This window comes from Petaurus breviceps, unplaced genomic scaffold (genome assembly GCF_028583685.1).
Source record: "Petaurus breviceps papuanus isolate PSGF00001 unplaced genomic scaffold, PetGlider_PUasm1.0 90784, whole genome shotgun sequence".
NCBI classification, from domain to species: Eukaryota; Metazoa; Chordata; class Mammalia; order Diprotodontia; family Petauridae; genus Petaurus; species Petaurus breviceps.
The window spans coordinates 3115137-3135810 of NW_027187345.1; the positions used below are offsets into that span (position 1 = coordinate 3115137).

General features: G+C 40.0%; 1 protein-coding gene across 2 annotated transcripts in view; it reads left to right on the forward strand.

The window, feature by feature from the left end:
* Positions 1-558: 558 nt before the first annotated feature.
* Positions 559-20674, forward strand: part of CNKSR3 (CNKSR family member 3) — a 110406-nt gene continuing 90290 nt past the window's right edge. The window contains exon 1 of one of the 2 annotated variants that reach the window (XM_069069628.1): positions 559-1338. Coding sequence is in view for 1 of the 2 variants with exons in the window: in XM_069069627.1 (XP_068925728.1) it covers positions 1287-1338 (52 nt within the window). In the remaining variant the exon portion in view is untranslated. The remainder of the gene's footprint in view (positions 1339-20674) is intronic. The other variant, XM_069069627.1, reaches the window with a different exon arrangement.

Here is a 20674-nt window from a genome sequence, read left to right on the forward strand (position 1 = left end):
CCGAGGTACAGGGGAGGAAAGCTTTCATGGAACGGGTTGAAAACCAAGCAGTCCATTTTGGCTGAAACTGGAATACTTTTAAATTAAGAAAACATCCATCACAACGCAGTGGTTCCTAAAAGTATTTCAAATGACCAGAAAGAAGTGCAGCGCGTGTGTATACGTGTAGGTTGTTTGTTGCTCAAACCCTGATAGGCGAACACTGTTCTACTTTTCCAAGGCCATTAAAACAAGGACACAGGGCCCTAGAATAACCGAGCGTACTGTCCTGAATGTATGTATATTGTACAAAAAGCCAGTCAGGGATGGGGATGAAGGCTGTTTTTTTTTTTAAGAAACTTGAAAGTAAAGGGACAGCCACTTGGGGTGTGAGTGAGAAAGACTGAAAAGAGGGAAAGTAACTAGAGAGCGGGGTGGTTTGGGACCCGCCCTCCCCCCTCTCCCGGGTTTCACTCAAACCGCCCCCGCCCCCGCTCCCTTATCCTGTTGGCAACTGAAAGAGTAGAAACTGTGTAACCCGAGAACAGCCGCTCTCCCCTCCTCCTCTTTTCCATGTGCGCACCCGGGAGATTAAGGAGTTGGAACCTGCTGGCGGGAAGGCTACGGAGAGGATCTCCTCCTCTCACTCCGGCTCTGGGGGAGCCGGAATAAGTGTCCTACACACACATGCACAATAGAGCGCAGTGGGAGCAGGAATCGTCTTCCACGTTATAAAGAGGAGGCGCCTGGGTCGGAGGGAAAGGCGCGTCGTGACAACTTCGGAAGCAAGCGGTGTTGGACAGTGGGGCTCGGGAGTGGAAAGCAGTGTCAGTGGCTGCGGGCAGGAGGGCTTCAGCAGTCGAAGAGCGGGCCAGCAGTGGCCGGACCTGTAGAGGCGGATCGGATCGGGCAGCCGAGGAGGAGAAAGAGGAGGAGGAGGAGGAGAAAGAGGAGGAGGAGGAGAAAGTGGAGGAGGAGGAGGAGGCGTTGCCGCAGCTGGCGCTGGCAGCTGGAGGAGGAGCTCCACAGCTGTGTGTGTTGGGGAAGAGGCTGGGCTTGCCATCCCTGGGAGTTGGAGGGACGTTGCTAAGAGGGTGGTTGTGCGGGAACAGGACGGTACCTGCTGATACTGTCTCTTCTAAAGCCACTGCGATGGACGGTTGGGAACGAGGTCTTTAGTCCGGGAAAAAAAAGAGAATCAGACGGTTCAGCCCTGACTTAAGAAGGGAGGTGTTAGCGGGACTCGGGCTCCCGGCGCTTTCGAGCGGACCTTTTAGCCTAGTCCAGGACTGAGTGGCAGACTCACGATGGAGCCCGTGACCAAGTGGAGCCCCAAGCAAGTGGTGGATTGGACCAAAGGTGAGAACAACTTTTGGGGGGCGCTTGCGTTGTGTCGGAAGCGGGGTTGGGGGAGAGAATGGAGTGCAATGCTTGATAAGGATCAGGCTCCCCTTTTCTTTTTTGAAGGAGTTGGGGAAAGAGACCCATCTCAGCCTGAGGAGCAGCTCGAAGGGACATAGCTGCCCAGAGAGCTGAGAAGCAAAAGTTGGCTTACAGGCTGCCTGGTTCGCCGAACCTTTCCCAAGTCCCTTCCCCCTCTTCCTAGCTGTTTTTCTTTTTTTTTAGCAGGGGAGAGGGGGAAGGAGGGTGGGTGAGATAGGGGGATGGACAGGAGTGGTGGCAAGGCTTGTAGCTTTGGGTGCATTTAGTGACAGAAAGTTTGCCGAGTGCTTGGGAACCCTTGCTTTGCGATTTGGGGGGCGGCGGGTGGTAGAACGTGCGCCCAGGACCTCAATTCGGCAAAACTTTTTTTCTGTGCCGGCCTTCCTTGGACGGCCACAGTTTGGGCTGGTTGCGCTTCGACTCTACAGCCCTCCGCTGCGCAGCCCCTGTTGGTTTAGTTCTGGCCTTAGAGGGACAACGCACCTTTTGTGTGGGTGGCTCTGGTCTCTGCTCGTAAAGGCACCCTGTCCAGAACAACCCCGAGGAACTAGAAGGCTGTGTTTAAACAGGTAAAGAAAGAAAGCGTGATTCTGGCTGGCTGCTTTATTTTATTCGCTTTCTCTGTGAAAACTTTCGCTGCGTTAACTTTGGAACATTTCGCTCGGCTAGTAACCCTGACCCCAGGAATTCAGAGCATTAACTGTCTTTTGTCTTTTGCTCTGGGAGGGTGTTGTTGCCGGGAGAAAGTTGCATTCCTAGGCTGTGGTTGGGGATTGAAAATGAAGAGAAAGAACTTTCCATTTGTTTTAAGACCTGGGGAAAATCTGTTTGTCGCCTATTGAAATTGCCTAAGAGGGTAGGACTGTGTCTCTTTGGCTAGGACCTAAGCAATTCGTCTGGAGCCGGTGTTAGTCACTTTCACTCTGCGCTGACCTGCAACCTATGCGGCATCTCCCTGGGGCTCCTAGGGAGACGACCGAGAAGGCTGCTTTAAGCCTCTTGTAGTGTGGGCGGGCTCTATCTGAAAGAAACCAGGCTGCGGCTTTTACCCCAAGGATGCTTTGCTCTTCTCTCCTGGGTGTCCTTTCTCATGACAGGATCAAACTTTGGATAAGCTTTTAAGACTCTGTCTCTCCCGTGGGTGTGACCACAATTAAAACTATTAACTTCTTCTTGTAATTGCTGTGTTTCATGCATCCAGTGGTATACCTAAGTAAGGATTGGAACCATAGATTATTACAGCTGGGATTGGAAATCCCTCCTTCCTATTTTACAGATGAAGAAACTGAGACTGCCCCCAGGAGAAGCCTTCCCTGATTTCTCTTAGTTCATGTGGACATGTATTTTATGTTTCCATAGAATGTAGTAAACTCCTTGATGATAAGACAGTTTTTAGTTTAGTGTTTGTTTTTGATTTTTGACTTTAGGGTAAGCAGCCCAGGGCAGTGGGGTGAGTGCTGTTGGATTTCGAATCTAAGGGCCTGGGTTCCGATAGCTTACTCAGAACTGAACTTGAAGTCAGGAAGACTTAGGTTCAAATGTCACTTCACATATTTATTAGCTTTATAATGCTGGGCATGTCCCTTAGCTTTATGCAGCCTTAGTTTATTAATCTGTAAAATAGGGGTAAGAATAGTACTTACTTGTGGTTGTGATGGTCAAATGAGATAATATATGTAGAGTGCTGTACAAATCTTAAAGCCTCTATAAAGGTTAACTTTTAGGATTGACTCATTCGTAAAGGTAAGGTTAACTTTTAGGATTGACTCATTCGTAAAGGGAGGTGGTTGGATTAGCTCCAGATCTGTAATCCTATGACTATCCACAGTAGCTTCTTAGAAACAAATAGCTGTTATTAACATACATAGTGTAGGATTGATTTTAGGGTTAAGACATGGGTTCAGGTCCTAAGTGTGTGATTCATACTAGTGCTTAGGCTCTCAGTGTCCATAGCAATTTTCTAAGAATGTGTTAAAAGGTCTGCATTAGTGGAGGGAGTTTCCATTTTAGGGAATTCCCTACATAGATGAAACCATAGATGGGGGTAGGGTGGGGGGGTGGGAAATGTACAAGGTGATAGGGGTACAAAGGCAAAAATGAAACAATGCTTATCCTCAAGAAACTAATACTCTACTGGAGGGGTGTCTTCAGAGCTCTAACTGGATTCCACATCTTTTTAATCCAAATTTGTAGGATAGGAAACACTAAAAATATTGGTTTTTTTTTTTTTAAGTTTCAGAAGCCTTGCTATAAGATACAGTTTTTACACTTGGATTTGTAGCTGTTACTAACATTCTCTCCATCTAGTAGTAAATTGCCTTATGTAAATATCAGTTAAAGGGTTAGGGGCAACTAGGTGGTACAGAGGAAAGAGCACTGGGCACTGTAGTCAGGAAGACCCGAGTTCAAATTTGGCCTCAGACACTTACTAGCTGTGTGACCCTGGGCAAGTCACTTCACCCTTTTTGCCTCAGTTTCCTCATCTGTAAAAAGGAGCTAGAGAAAGACATGGCAAACCATTCCAGTATCTTTGCCAAGAAAATTCCCAGTGGGGTCACAAAGAGTCAAGCACAACTGAACAACATACTAAAGAGTCGACTGCTCTTGCGCAGCCACTGGTTTGACTCTTTCTAGTTGTATGTCCCATTACCAGGTAACAGGCATGCAGTGAAATAATCTTCTCTTACATGAATGTACTGCAATTTGTTTAGCCATTCTCCAATTGATGAACATCTACTTTGTTTCCAGCCCTGCTAAAACGAAAAGTACTTTTTGGAGTATACTGAGCCTTTCTTTTTATCAGTGCCCTCCTCAGGGGATATGCCTAGCAGTGCAATCCCTACGTCAAAGGGGATGGTTGTTTTCAGCACTTTGTTGGCATAATTCTAAATTGCTCTCCAGACTGGTTCTACTATTTCACAGCTCCACTGGCAATATACTTGTGTCCCCTATCTTTCCCATAACCCCTTCAACACTTTCTATTCCCACCTTTTCTGACCCTTGGTCTTGACTGTAACTGGGGAAATTTATCACATCCTGTAGGACATGTGTATGTATATGTTTGTTTTCCCTTTGGGACTGGGGTGGTGTTGGTGGGTGTGGGTGTCATGAAGTGGGGTGTGGGTGTAAATTTGCATCCTGTTACGTTTGTTCAGTGTGACCAGTTAAAAAGGAAGAGCAGATTAAAATGTTTTTGGCATCAGGTTGCCTTGACATTATGACAAACGAAGATTTCTCTCTGAAGAAAGTTCCCTGCCGACCTGAAAGAGCATTTATTTGTAGCACAATACTTCTGTGTCCTGAGGCCTGAGCACTGATTAGGTTGCATACCTGTGGTTAGCACTTGGCAACTTTTCTAAATAATACTGCCTCTTTGGACTACAAATACAGTGACACAGAGTGACCTGGATTATTTCAGTGTTTAAACGTAGGCGGCCATAGAAAGGAGGGTCAAAGTGTATAGCTAACTCATATATTAAAAAGTTCCACTTTCCTACGTTGTAATGACTTGCCTTTTTTTCTGAAACCCTATTTAAAACGTTTTGGATTTCTAACAATATAAAACATTGATTTGTGCATACTTATTTACTGCTGACTTTTAAATTTCTCTTTTGTATTACTTTTCTGTCCCCATTTTATAGCATGACACATTTCCCATGAGAAGCAAGTTTCATGAAGATTTTGCTGGTGCAGTAAAATGCATGGATTCTTAAATCCTTAGGATTATAAACTCCACGGAAATCCTTAGATTAGAAAAACCGAAAGCGTTGATTGAAGCAAGCCTGGACACAGCCCACAATTTAAACTTCTGTGGATGATATTAAACTTATGGTTGAAAAGACAAGGCTGATATCAATGAGATTAGCTCATCTATCCTCTGTTAAAGGTATCCTCAAGTATCTCATCAAGTATCCCCATGAGTAGAGGTGGAAGAGAGACCTTAGGATCACCTCCTTAAACCTCAGTTTTCTCATATAAAATGAACTTGTTTGGCTTCTGAGGGCCCCTCCAATTCTAGATCTATGATTGTATGATGTCACCTCTGTTCCTGCTCTGAATTTTGGCTTCCTTCCTTGTGCCTGGAATGCACTCCTTCCTCATTTCCATCTCTTAGAATCCCTTGCTTCTTTCCAAACTCAGCTCAGGATTCACAACAAAACCAATCAGCACACTGAAGAAAATATTCCATTACATTCATGTATCACAGTTTATTTAGCCATTCTCCAATTGATGGGCACCTACTTTGTTTCCAGCTCTTTGCTAAAACAAAAAGTGCTATTTTGGAGTATATGGAGCCATTCTTTTCATCAGTCACCTTTTTGGGGTATATGCCTAGCAGTGGAAACCCTAGGCTAAAAGGGATAGATAGATAGATAGACACTTAAGGCGCTTTGCACAATTCCAGATTGCTTTCCAGGACAGATGTACAATTTCACAGACCCACCAACAATGTGTTCATGTTCCTATCTTTCCATAACCCCTCCAACATTAACTATTCCCATGTTTTCTGACCCTTGGTTTTGACTGTGTGTATCTCTATCTATCTATCTGTCTGTCTGTCTATCTTTTTTTTTTTTTTGTTGCCTTTTGAATGGCAGTTGGGGTTAAGTAACTTTTAAGGTTACACGGCTAGTTTTTTTTTTTTTTTTCATGTGTGGGTGTTAAGTGTCTGAGGCCGAACTCGGGTCTTCTGGTGCTTTTACTCACTGTGCCACCTAGCCGCCCTTCTATCTATCTTTAAAACTCTAAAAAATAGTAACTCAGTTAAAGTTCACTAAAACAGGTGCTATTTCTAGAGATTAGTCTGATTTTGATGTGGATTTCTGATGGCTCTAGTTTGTGAACTCTAAAAATTAACTTTCTGGGCTTGATAGCAAGCAAATGAGAATTAAAATGAACCTTAAGGTGTTTGCTTATGTGTATAAGCTCTACCTAGAAACAGTAGGAGGTGATTCTTTGAAAAGCCAGACATTATCTTTTCCAGAAAGTTTGGTACTGGCTTCAGTACTGCATTCTCTTAACAGGTGGATGTTCTAAGGAAACATAGTAGTAAGTGGGGAGGCAGGAGTCTGCTGCTCTTGGTTGCTCAGAATGACCGCATACCAGTCCTTTGAGACCAGCTTCCACTTTCCCTGGCTGCCAGCTGCATTCTTGACCAGAAGGAGATGGCTACCTCCTACTATTATAGAGTAGCCTGAAAGAAAGAATAGCCGGTAAAATCCTTAGAAATTCACTGGAGACAAAATCCAAAAGCCATTCATAAAACCTGTGATCTCATATAGCTACACATAAATGCCCAGAGTTTAGGTAGTAAAGGAGAAGTAGAGGTCCCAACTCAAAGGGCACCAGCCTTGATGTACTGTTGAGACTTGGTAGAGGGATATACATCACTGGACTATGCTCCTGAATGAGTATATCTCATTCAAATGAATCAGGATAGGTAAAAGGGAGGATAGAGTTGAATACCATGGTATATTTTTCTCAGGTTTGTGTCACCTGCACCTTGATAAACATACCACCTAAACTTTGAAGTTAAAACATGTAAAAACAACATAGGGCCAAGTATAGATCCAAAGGTATGCCCTTAGAGACCTCCTTCCAAGTTGCCATCAAACCATTAATGACTCCTCTTTGTTGGTCTTTAATGGCCATTTAACTAGTTCTGAAACCACCTAACTATTTAGTCTACTTTCCTCCATCTTTTCCGCATGTGTTATATGAGATGGTTTGTCAAATATTTTGAATACAAGTACACTATATCCATACATAGTATTTTCCTAATCTACCATTCTAAGTAATAACCCTGTCAAAGAAGGAAATATTGTTAGTCTGGCATTTCTTGTTCTTAATGAAGTTAAGCTGGCCCTTTGCTGTATTACTCCTTTACTTTTTAGATATTCAGTAATCATTCCTTTATTAATAAGAATCTTAAACTTTGACAGTAATAAAAGTCAAATTCATTGTCCTATAATTTTGAAGACTCATTTCTCTTTACTCTTCTCCCTTGAGAACTGGAATATTTGTCTTTCTCTAATCCTGTGATATCTTTCCTATTTTACATAATCTTTCAAAGTGTTTCTGTTACATCTTTCACTTTTTTCAACACCTTAGGTTGCAGGGTGTCTTGAATTCATCAAAGGCAGCTAACTAGGTACTTATTTTTCTCCTAATATTTGGTCTCAACTTCTTGATAGAGAAAAGAATTGAGCAGTTTCTCCTTTCCATATACCCTCTGCTGCTGTCATATCCTTTCTTTAAGTCTTCCTCAGTATAATATTAAACTTCCTTTGTAGTTCCTAGATTTTTATTTTACTGTTATTAGTCTTAATCCATTCTAAACTTTAGCATTCTTAGCAAATCTTGCAGGACTTTACCAAATTCTTGTATTTATAGTCCATTATTAGCTTGTGTTTCCACTTTTTGTACAAGTCCTTCCGAAATCTAAGCTGGTTGCATTTCCTTTGTTTATATGCTCTTTAAAAAATTATATATACATATATTTTTGCACACACATATATAAATATATGCATGTATATATTCTGAGCTCACAAACACCAGAAAAAGAACACTTCCATATCATACAAAGCAAAAAAAGGGTTATATGTGAAATCATGACACTACTACACATAGGTTGCTTTCTTTAAAAAAAAAAACACGTAATAAATTCAATATACTATTTTCAAAGCTGACCTGTTTGTTTGTGTTCCCTTCTGTGAATGAAAAAAAAAATGCTTCAATGGCCCTTTTCTTTCTTCTTGGCAATGCTATCACTTTCTTTTCCCCCCTCCAAATCCCCTCTCAATAGAAAAAGTAAAACACAATTCTTGTGATAAATATGCATAGTTAAGCAAAATAAACCCACACTTTTGCCATGTCTAAAAAGTATGCCTCATTCGGCACTTTAGTTCCATCTATTGATCTCCAAAGAACTAGGTAGCATGGGACATACACTCCTTCGGGAATTCCCCAGCTTTTTTCCTTATAGGAATTTTCTCTTTGAATTTCAGAATTTTCTTGAGAACTTTCCATATATTGTGGGCTTATTTCCTCTCTTGAATTTTAGACCATGGGCTCCTTCCTCTGACCTTGAAACCTGCCATCTCCAAATTTAAGGTGCGTATCAGACAAGCCTGACTTTTCTTCTCTCTTTCTAATGGATTTTGAGATGGAGTGTTCACCTCCCACTAGGCAGTCCCATCACTTTTAACCCATCAGCCGACTCCTCCTTGTTGATAAGAATCAGATCCAGAATAGCAATTCCCATTATGAGTTCCTTCACGTTTTGAAGAATGATCTGATTATGATCATTAAGACAAGTCAGGAATATTAGCTGCTCCACTTTTAGCAGAGTAAGAACTCTTAACTGATGACTAGATAATTGAAGTCTCCAGTCATAACTATATTAGGATGTGATTCCATATCAGGCTTAAAACTGGTTTCCTAAACTCCTTGTGTATCTCTTCTATCTGTTTAGGTGGTCTGTAGTATGTTTCTATGACTGTCCCTTCTGGTTTTTACCTTTGGTCTTCAACCAAATACCCTCTACCTGTGGTTTTTGGTATTATAAGGTTTTTCTTAAAATACAATGCCATTTACCACCCCCACCCCCCTTTCACCTCCATTGCCCTTCCCTGCCTGTTTAGAGGTAGCTGGAAGTGCAGTAGATAGAATGCTGGACCTGGAGTCAGGAAGACTTGAGATCAAATGTGACCTCAGACATGTATGACCCTGGGCCAGTCACTTAACCCCTATTTACCTCAGTTTCCTCAATTGTAAAATGGGGAAAATAGCACTTACTCTCAGGGTTTTTGTGATCAAATGAAATACTTTTTTTTTTTTAAAGTTTCATAGCACAGTGTCTGATACATAGTAAGAACTATACAAATGCTTCTTCTCCCTTTTGAAGGATTACCATTCCCAGCACTATATTGCACAAAATGGGTTTTACTCCACCAATATTAGTGCTACCTATAATGTCACATTTGCCTCCTTACATTTGTTTGTACTTTTCCAATGTAGACATACATTTTTAGACATGGCAAAAGTGTGTTTGTCATTGTTGTTGGTTTTGGCCAATAGAACCGTTAGAGGATTATTCTGGCAAATTGCTTGTTTGGTGGGGAAGTAGGGTAGAGTAGTTTTCTATGGAGCTATCGTTCGTTTCATCTTCTTAGGGCCTTGACAATCACAGTGTCTCCTTTCTATTTCTAACCTCTTACCTGGTCTGCAATGTTACCTTATTTTACCAACAATCTCCTTTTCCCCTCTTCTTCCTCTTAACCTTTTTCTTTGCCATCTCTTTTCCCAGACCTTCTTGAGTTCCTCTTGGATTTTCCTCCTTCAGCTTCTTCATAAATCTTGCCAAATTTCCTCTCCCTAGTTTTAATTTCTATTTTCCATAATTAATTTGACAAGCGTTTATTAAGTACCTTCCATAAGCCAGAGCATACAAAGACAAAAAGAAAACCATCTCTTTCCTTAGTGTGTGTGTGTGTGTGTGTGTGAGAGAGAGAAAGATGACATGAACATAATTCCAAATACTTTAATATCTTCTTAAGTTTATTCATGTCAGTGTACCAAGGAGGGAGAGAATAAGCATTTATATAGTACTTACTATGTGCTAGACCTTATGCCAAGCATTTTTTTTAACACATACCTCTTTGGATCATTACAACAACCCTGCAAGATGGGTACTGTTATTATACTGATTTTACTGTGGAGGAAACTGAGGTAAACAGAGGTTAAGTGACTTGTTCAGTGTCACACAGGTAATAAATATCTGAATTCACATTTGAACTCTGGTCTTGCTGACTACAGTTCCAACACTCTAGCCACTGCATCCCCTAGCTGTTGAGATATTAGGATATTAGGGGAGTCAAAGATGTGATGAAAGTTTCTGCTCTCAAGGGAATTGTCGTTTAAAGGGAGAAGGTGGGGGAAGGGGTAGCAATACTAGCTGACATTCATGTAGCACTTTGAAGTTTGTAAATTTTTTAAGGTACTTTATTTTTTGACCTTCACAATAACTCTCTGAAGTAGGTGCTATTATTATCCTCGTTTTATAGATGAGGAAACTGAGGCTCAGCTTGAGTGACTTGGTGTTAAATATTTGAGTTAGGATGGGAGCTCAGACCTTTTGACCCCAAAACCAGCACTCTAATAATTATACCATACTGCTTTTTTTTACTAGCATTGTAACGAGGTTCTGATACATTTGTTCATTTAGAAGTAGTCGTTATACCCTAGGTTCTGGAATGTCTTTAAAAACTCATCTGGGATTTTGATCTCGAACTTTGAAGAGATTTTCTTCAGACCGTTCTTTTATTTTAAAGTTGAAGTTAAAAGTGGACTGATATATTGGTATAGGCTTCAAAGTTTTGTTAGACCTGTGGGTTTTTTATTTCCTTTAAAGAGGTTTTTGTATTCACATGCTTCGTTTATGTCATTATTCTTTTCTGGAGCTTTCTGCTGTGTGCTGGGCTTTCTGAAGCTGCTCGTCTGCCTGTGAATGGAGCTTTTGTGAAAGTGGGACAGAACCCAGTTTGTTTGCTTTTGACATCAAGTAGCTGATCAAATAATTTTTGCTCCACAGTCAGAAGGTCAAATTTGTTCTTAAAACTAAAGTTTTCTTTTAAATTGTTAATCAGCCAGTTCTCAAAATTAGGAAATGGGTTCAAAACCCAAATTCTTCCAAATCCTAATACAGAAATGTTTTGACTGTGAAGGATTTGAACCTCTGTCTAATGGAATCATACTGTTTTCATTACTGTTTGAGGGAAATCCCTCTATGTTACGTAGCGGAAAAACGTGCAAATTGTGGATCTGAATCATACTTTCCTGAGGAAAAACCTTTTTTGAAAGGAAGCATTTCATTTCCTTACTTTCAGTGGCTTGGAGGTGGAGAGGTTATCTATGTTTGTGTCCTTTTAGGGAAAGAGGGCTTAGATTTCTTTAAATATGCATTAATTGAACTCTTTTTCTTAGCTTAACATAAAGTACTTAATAAATGCCCTTTTCATTCATTTCATTTATTCCGGCCTTGGTCATTTTACATAACTGTGACTTGAGACAACCAAGCATATATTACTTTCAGGGATTTGCTCTCTAAAATGGTGAAACAGACTTTTAATGTACAGTGGCCCAAACTTCATGAAACACCTGTTAAAGTTGTCAGCTTAACATGGATTCCAACTGGAGTCTTAGACTAACCATTAGCAGATGACACTTGTATTGCTAACATTTCCAAAAGAAATGCTTAAATTTGCTGGAGACAAGTATTAAAGGTAAATATTTGTTACTATTAAGACTTTCGAACATGTGATTATGAAGTAGCTTGATTTGTTATATCTTCTTAGGCCTGGCTGAAGTCTATTTTTTTTTAGTAAAAATCTCATTTATTGAAGGGGAAAGCTATTAAAGAATGGTCTATTTAGAGGTAAGGAGATCATTATCTCTGCTGAGGAAACCTGGATCAAGATACTGACACCATATAAGAGAGGGACCTCAACTTAAATATTGAACTTTTTTTAAATGGACTTGTGTATGGATCTAGGGAACTCCCTCTACTGAGAGAATATATCTTTGCTGCAACTTAATAATCTCCTGGTGTCACTGAGAATTTAAGTGACTTACAACCAGGGTCACACAAACAGTATGTGTCAGAGACAGAATTTGAACCCATATTTTTCTGACTCCCAAGGCCAGCATTATGCTTCTTGTGATCATTTTACTTAGTTTTTTAAGAACTTAAAAAAATTTGGAATTAAAACCACTTTTCGATAAGTGGGCACATAGGATAGGAAGGGAGACTTTCTCAGTTGAAGTTTTCTGGGTTGATTTTGATCACTGCTTCTCTAAGAATATAAATTTTGCTCTCTTTCTGGGTTCATTTGTGGGGTCTTGCCTGGAGAAAGGGCCTTGATCATCTGTTCAGTATTGAAGGTCTATTCGAGGTATATGGTGTTTTAAAAAGAAAAACTACTCTTTTTAAAGCCTTTCTACCTAGCCCCAAACCCCAAAATGCAAAGGCCTATCCAACCAATCTATCCAACCAGATAAACCTAGCCAACCAAAAAACCCTCTAACCCAGCAAACAAAAAATGTGGTCCAATTTTCTTGAATTAAATCAGTCGATTTTGCAGAAATGAGCCATATGCTGGAAGCATTCTTTAAAGACCTACACTTCAACTTAAATTTTTTTTTAATCTTTTCTCTCCCTTGTCTGTTAACTCCTTTCAGTAAATTTAGCAAGAAAGAGAAACCACAGGTAAATGGAAAAAATTTGAAAGTAGTTAAAGGTTACTAACCCTATAGTACCTAGTTGAGGCTGACATTTATTCCAGAAATTTCATGAGACCATTGACTTGGTGTCATGAAACAAAAACAAAACAAAACAAATTCCGCCATGATCTTGTTCAGGGGAGTATGCTGGGAGAAGGGGAGAACCAGAGAGAGGTGAAGCATTCAATATCTGATTTTAAGGAGCTTGTGTTAGAGGCTAAAAGAGAAAAACATAAATAACAATAAGGAAGGGTAAAATGTGGCAAATGAGAGCTGTGAGTGCAGAGAAAGGCAGGATCATTTTCAGCAGGTGGCAAGGATAAGAGATAACATTTGCACTGGACCTTGAAGGATGGACAAAATTTCCTTCCTTTTGTACAATCAAAATGGGAAAATATTAGGTCAATTAGTCTTTAATTTGTTCTTTGATATCATCACTTTTCCTGGGGAAGATGAGGAGGAGCCCAGCTGGAATAGGCCAATTTCTGGGTACTGTTGGTTAATCCTCTGGTTTTCTTGAGCTCCTGGAACCACACTGCCCTAGCCCAGGTCTTTCTGGGAGCCCTAATTCCTTCCACCCCTCCTGCATTTCTTTCCTTTTTTTCCTGCCTACCACTTTATATCGATTATCACCAACTTTAATCCAACTCTTTCCTCTGTTCCAGGACTCTGAAACAAAAAAAACCTTATTTTTTAAAGTGCTTATTCTCAAATTAGAAATGTTATTATCATATTTAAAAGGTGATTTGATATTTGTGCAAACTGCAGTTGAAAAGCTGTTGGGATTTGCAAATTGTGTGAAACCTTTCTGTACCCAGTTCCCTCAAAAGTTATCCCAAGTAGGAGGCAACATGTAGAGATAACTAGGTCGCTGCTTCCAGCACAGAGTGAGCTGGTGGTTACATGTGGGATAGTGTAGCAAGAGGTCACTGGAGGGCATCCAAGAACTAAGGGCAAGTACAGAAGAGCAGAATGAAGGCCATCCAGAATGGCTCACCTGACTACCATTGTGATTCAGGTTGGGATATGGTTCCTAGAAGTTAAGGAACTTAATTTAGAGGGAATAAGTAAAGTCACCAGTATTTGAAGACCGTTGAGCAGGTGGATGGAGGGTAACATTCATGAGCCCCAGGGTCTTAGAATTTAGAGCTGGAAGGCACTTCAGTCATCTGGTATGACCCCTTCACTTTACATATCAGGAAACTGAGGCCTAGAGAGGTTAAATGACTTGTTCAAGATTGTGCAGATAGTGAGTTTCAAAGATTTTGAACCTGTCTTTTGTTCTGAAAGTCAGTGATCTTTCTATTGCATTTTCCTGTCTTTTCTCTAGTTCAGTCAGCTGAAAAGCAATTGGCATTTTGTTAGTACTTACTGTGTGCAAAGCACTGTGCTAAGGGAGATGCAAAGTTGAGGTTCTTATTAGAAGGATCCAGGGGCAGCATCCAGAGTTCAGGATATCAGAGTCAAATAACAGGGAAGGGAATATCCATGCTGTATTTTTACAACCAGCTCTCAAATGCCATAACATTCCCCTACCCTCACTTTTTTTTTTTTTGGGTGGCCAGTTTAAAGTTAAAGGAGTTTAAGGAGTTAAAAGTCCCTTCCCTTAAAGAATTGTCTGGTGAATTGAAAACTTCAATACAAGAGGTTTCCTTTGTGATCAAGCCTGTCCTAAAGTTAACAAATTCTTAGAAGTCATGGTTAAATTTTGAGATCTGACAACCAACTTTAATTGGTCATTGATAGTAATAGCTGATCTTTAGTGGTTTAAGATTTTCAAAGTGCTTTATGTTCTCATTTGCTCTTTTGCAACAGTTGTGGAGGTAGGTAGTACAAGTATTTACACCCCCATTTTTGCAGATGAGGAAACTGAGGCTTAGTGTTCATTCAGCCAGTAAATATTGAGGGCAGGATTCACCTAGGCTTTTTCTGAGCCCAAATCTAGCATTCTATCAATACACCAAACTACCTTACTATTAAAAGAGACCAGCCAGAAAATGATAGCTTCCTTATGATTTGTACAATCCCAAAATTCTCTGGCTTCTTATAATTTCTGTTAAGAATTCCAAACAAGGGGTGGCTAGGTGGAGCAGTGAATAGACTATCGGCCCTGGAGTCAGGAGGACCTGAGTTTGAATTCAGCCTTAAAAACTTAACACTTGCTATCCATGTGACCTTGGGCAAGTCACTTAACTCTAATTGCCCTCTAAAAAAAAATATAAAAGAAGAATTCCAAGTCAGCAATGATATTTAGACATTGCAATTGTTTCTAATCATCTTCTCTGTGGTCCTAGAATGTATCTCCGTATCTTCTCATTTTGGCTTCAGGTCATGGAGGTGAGGACAAAGAAGGATGTCACTGGAATATTCTCTTCATTAATAGAGGTCTTACAATAATAATTCTTAGTTATGACTACTATTTTATTTTTAAATATTTTAAAGAGAATATTAAAGTATTTTAAGCAGAATATATCAACCTGCAGCTCTTTGCATCTATAAAGCAGTAATTGATAAGATTGTTGTGTATTTATTACAATTTTGTTTTTTATTGTGTATTGTTGTATTTCAGTTATTTCTCCCCAAACCACTTAGCTAGTTATGTTGTTTTGTTGTTCTGTTGTTTCAGTTGTGTCAGACTCTTGATGACCCCTTTTGGGGTTTTCTTGGCAAAGGTACTGAAGTGGTTTGACATTTCCTCCTCCAGCTCATTTGACAGATGGAGGAACTAAAGCAGACAGGGTTGAATGACTTGCCCACAGTCTAGTAAGTATCAGAGGTCAGATTTGACCTCAGGAAGATGTCTTCCTTATTCTAGACCCAGTGCTCTATCCACTCTGCCACCTAGTTGTCCTGGGTAAACAGTATGTATGTATAAAAGGGCTTGAATAAAGGACTGGAGGGTTACCCCTGTAATTTGCACTTATTCTCTAGCCCAGAATGAGACACAGATCTGAGTACTGCCTGTTTTTTCTTCCTCCCCTCCCCTCCACCTTTGGAGAAAGGGGATATTTACTGTATGAAGGAACTTCATCTGGGATAAAGGAAATCTTTGATTAGATTTGGCCACTTCGTTCAGTTCCTTCTTTATGAGGGCTGAGGAGTCAGATCCCATGGTTACATTGATGAACTCGTTCACCAGACACTGGAAGATGATTGGCTTGAGCAACCAGATTGCTGTGTTGCCCTGTTGGGGGGTGGGGGTAGGTAGTGGGTAGTAGTGTGGAGGGAGACAGCACTGTTGGTAATAGAGTTTGCCATGACCTGAAGGGCATTCCCTCTAGTGACCAAGGAGATGATTACAAAGATGTGATTCATAATGTTTGTGCTCATCTGCTTCTTGCCCTTGTGATGACCCAAGGATTTTGGACAGCCTCTCCAATGTTAGGCATTGCAGTTTTAAAACACTTACGGTACCTTGAACTGTGGGAGAGGCTCCATAGTCTTGTGGTGACATGGCATTTATCAGTGTGTTGCCTGTGATCCACTCTCCAAAGAACTTGATGCTAGGGAACTCTAATGCAGCAGATGCTTTGTCTCCATATTGGTTTCTCAGTGAATGAGGGCTTTTGGGTAAATGATAAAATAAAAAACAAGGCCCAAGTGTGCGTGCTCTATGACCCGTATATGGTGATAAAGAGTGCAAGGTTTCAAGCACTATTACCTAATTAGACAATAATAATGATGTATAAAACTAGTTTGGATTTTTTCCCTAAACATTCTTTAAACAGTCAACTTTGGATGAAGGATTAAGGATGAAGTTAGGAGCAAATTTTTTATTTTTTAACAAACTGTTCATCATCAGTGAAAATAGAGACACATTTGAGTTTGAACCTCACAGTGCTGGATGTGCTTTTAGAAGTGGTTTATGGGGAGTCATTATTGTACTTACCTTTACTTCCTGTAGTATAGGATTTTCTGGAAGACTCTTAAAGAAGCAAACTGTAATTTTAATGGGGTTTTGAAAAAGGAGTGCTTTAATTTGTTGTTGGTGGGTGGTAGAAAATATGGGAAATAAAATAAATTTTTAAAAAATGTGGTCATTGGACCCATAGCAAGTGAACAATTCACAACTTGTTTTAAGGACTAGGTAGATTGATGACAAGTGTGAGTACTAATCTTTTTTTTTTTTTCAAAAGAATCCCATTAGGAAATAAGTATAAGACTTGTAAATGTCATTTTACATTTTCTTATACATATAAAACACTTATTTTGGGGTATCTTTTTTCCCCTTTGGGAAATGAATGACAGTAACCTCACATCCATTGTTAAGAACAATAAACATTAATTATAGTCAGTAACTGCAAATATTTAAAAATATGTTCTAGTTCAATATTATAGCCAGCTCTAAGGAGATAAGAGGAGATTGGGGCTTGTAGAGGAAGACAGAAGGAAAACTAGAGAGGGAGCAAATAGCATAGGAGAATGAACTTTACCCTGAGAGTGAGATCTAGTCTCTGCCCTACTCCTACTGTGTTTCCCTGATAATAAGACACTGTCTTATTATATTTTTTGGACAGAAAAACACCAGAGGGCTTATTTTCAGGGGAGGGCTTATTTTAATGAACATTGACAGCAATTTTAATAAACAGGTAAATGTGAACAAAAAAATGTACCTTTATTCAATAAGCAAATCACTGGGGAAGAACAGGATGACATGCTCACTGCTGCAGCTCTGACTGGATGCAGCTCGGAGCGCGGCGTGCGTTTCACCCGGGGGAGGGGGACGGTGCATACAGTAGCGTGTAGCGCAGGGGATCACCTTCACTACAGTAGAATCTCAATAGGGCTTATTTTCGGGGGAGGGCTTATTTTAGAGGAATCTTACACAGTAAGGGGAGGGCTTATTTTCGGGATAGGTCTTATTATCAGGGAAACACGGTAAGCATGTACTTTTGGCTAAATTGCTTCTCCGGTCATCAGTTTCCTTCTCTCTAAAATGAAGAAGTTGGACTCCAGGTGGGGAACCTGCGGCCTCATGTGGTCCTCTAGGTCCAATTTTGGATTCAGTGAAAGGGCCTAGAGGACCTAAAGGGCCATATGTGGCTTTGAGACTGAAGGTTCCCCGCCCCAGGACTAGATGATATTTTTAGGCTTTAACATGCTGAGCTTATGAAATAAGGAAAAGTAGAAAGATAATTGAACTTGAAGTCTGTGGCCTTAGGTTTAAATCCTGACTCCTTCACTTAATTGGTACCAGGGTGACCTTGTCCAAACAAGTCATTCAGTCTCTGAAGCCTTCACTTTCTTTACCCAATAAAATGAGAGAGTTTGATGAGATGACCACTTTCAGCCTATAAATCTGAAACCCTGTGAGAGGAAGAGGGAGAGAGGCGATCAATGGGTGTTGAGATCTTTCATTGTGTTATTCTGGTGGAATGTAAACTCCTCAAAGATTGGCACTCTTGTTTTTACTGCCCCTTTTCCAAGGCCTAAGATGCTACTTAGCACAGAGAAGATGCTTCATGAAGGCTTGTCGAATTGCAAATGTCCTTTGGGCTTTGTAACCACAGATTCTCATAGTTCTGAGTTTCTTTAGTCCTTAGCTCTTTGGAGAGTCTTATGAATGTAATAATCAAAGAAGCCAACAGCAATTGGGGAGAGTAAGGTTATTCTGCACAGTAGAGCCTTGTTTTTTATATTTTAAATAAAAATTTTATTTAAAAAAAAAGATAGAGCTTTAGTGGCTTTTCTTTTTTTCTTCTGGCTATCAAAGCATTAGATTAGTAGGTTACTTGTCAACCAAACCTCAAAATCGTCTTGTGTGAGAATCTCATCACCTTTACAGAGAGATGTATGAGTCACATACCTGATAGACTGGATACGGAGACCTTTCCCATTTGTGTTCCCTTGTCTGGTGTTGAATGTCTGCTAAGATCATGTAGGTTACATACACTCAACTAACCGAGCTTTGTTATGACTTGGGGAAAAAAAAATGACACCAAAAATGTTAATGGCTATGTCTCTCTCAAACCATCTTTTTGTTTCCCAAGGTTTTCCCATGTTATAGGGGAATGCTGTCATGGATAGCTCATTGCCAGGATTAAACAGATAGGCAGGTTATGAAGACTTAATAGTTTTATCTGATAAAGACAAAGCTGTAGGATAGAGGGTTGTGGTTTAAAAAAAATCCCAATCCTCTCATATAATGTTAACATCTAACATCTTTGAAAACTAGAATTTTCTCATGCACATTTTCTCAGTGATATTTAGAAGAGGGAAGGGGATGGGAACAAGCTTTTATTAAATTTGCCAGACACTGTGCGAAGCACTTTACAAATATCATCTCATTTGAGCCTTACAACAACCCTGGGAGGTAGGTGCTATTATTGTCCCCATTTTACAGTTGAGGAAACTGAGTCGGCAGTTAAGTGACTTGCTTAAGGATACATGGCTAGTAAAATGTCTTAGGCAGGTTTGAACTCAGGTCTTCCTAGTTCCAGGCCAAGTGCTCTATTTGCTTCACTACTTAACTGCCACTTTTTGGAGAATTTGGTCTCTTGAAAAACACTGATTTTGGTAGAAATTCTCATATTTTTGGAGGTTACTTCAAACCATCTGACATCTTTGAGTGACTGTATACTTTAGCAATTTGAGATCTTTTTTATTTTGAAACCTATCTGTGTGTGTGTGTGTGTGTGTGTGCGCGCGCGTGTAAGAGAGAGTATATGTGAGAATGTGCCTTGCAAACCTTGAGGCTGTGTACCGTTAGACGAGAAGTAGCTTTTGCAAAGCGTCTTATTCCAGCAATGTTGATGTCAGGTGACTTTGTAACCTTGTAACATGTGCAGGTTGGTAATGTTCTCACATTAAAAATTTTTTTTCTGCTTATTTTAAAAGTTCTGAACTTAACAAATTAAATAAAACAAGCACTTCCACATACATAGTAGAACAAAGAGTCCAGTTATACATGAAAGTGTGAATCTCTGGTAAGGTTCAACTTGCTTTTCTTTGTGAATAATAATAAATTCAGCATGTTGCTTTCAAAGTTACCCTGCTTGTAATGATTACAGTTTTCAAATTTTAGGTTGAGTTGAACTTGGTGGGAGAGACAGTGTGGCAACATGGATTGTTATTGAAGTCATAATGAGCTGGGTTCTGATTTGTCCTCTGTGCATACTGGCTGTGTAACCCTGGGCAAATCAGCTAGACCAAAGGATCAAACTCAAGTAGAAAAGCAGCCACTAAACCATATATAAATTTCCCTGTGGACCTCATATTGACTAAGAAAACCACATATTGATATTATATTTTATTGTATTTTTATTATTTTGTTAAACATTTGTCAGTTCTATTTTAATCTGGTTCAGGCTGCCCCCTAGAGTATTGTGGGTCACATCTGGTGTTTGCTCTGGTCAACTCTCTAAGATAATAAATTGCAGACAAGGTGCTAACTGGCCTCAGTGGAAGGTGTTTCCTTACCTGGGAGTCCCTCCAGACCAGGGAAATCACAGATGAAGTCCCTGTTCCTATCCTTGGTAAAGTAAAACACTTAGAGAATGCTCGACTAGGAAACCTGGGCTTTGAAATCAGTCTATCAAGAGGATGTAAGTATTTTTTAAACCACTAAAAAAACCAAAACCAAACACTGAAAGAGTAAATACTGTTAGAATTCAGGGAGAACACTTGAGAATAAACAGTTTGCTCCTTACATTTTAATTTGGGCAGACTTCTTGGAAAGGGAAGGTTTGAGATGAGTGATACATTAAGTAAATTTAATTTATGATCTCTTAGAGTTGGGCCACTCATAGGGTCCTTTTTATCAAAGGATCTCTGCATTTTTATGAGTTAAACAGGAAATGAGGGTCAAATGAGAATGTAGTGAAAAGTCCTTCTCCAAACCTTAAAAATGCTGTGAAATGTCTGGAGGTTTTTTTTCTCCTTACAGTATCATGTTAACATTTATTAATTGCCTACTACATATAAGGCACTGTGTTAAATGCTAGCAATGCCAAAGAGGACAAATACAACTCTT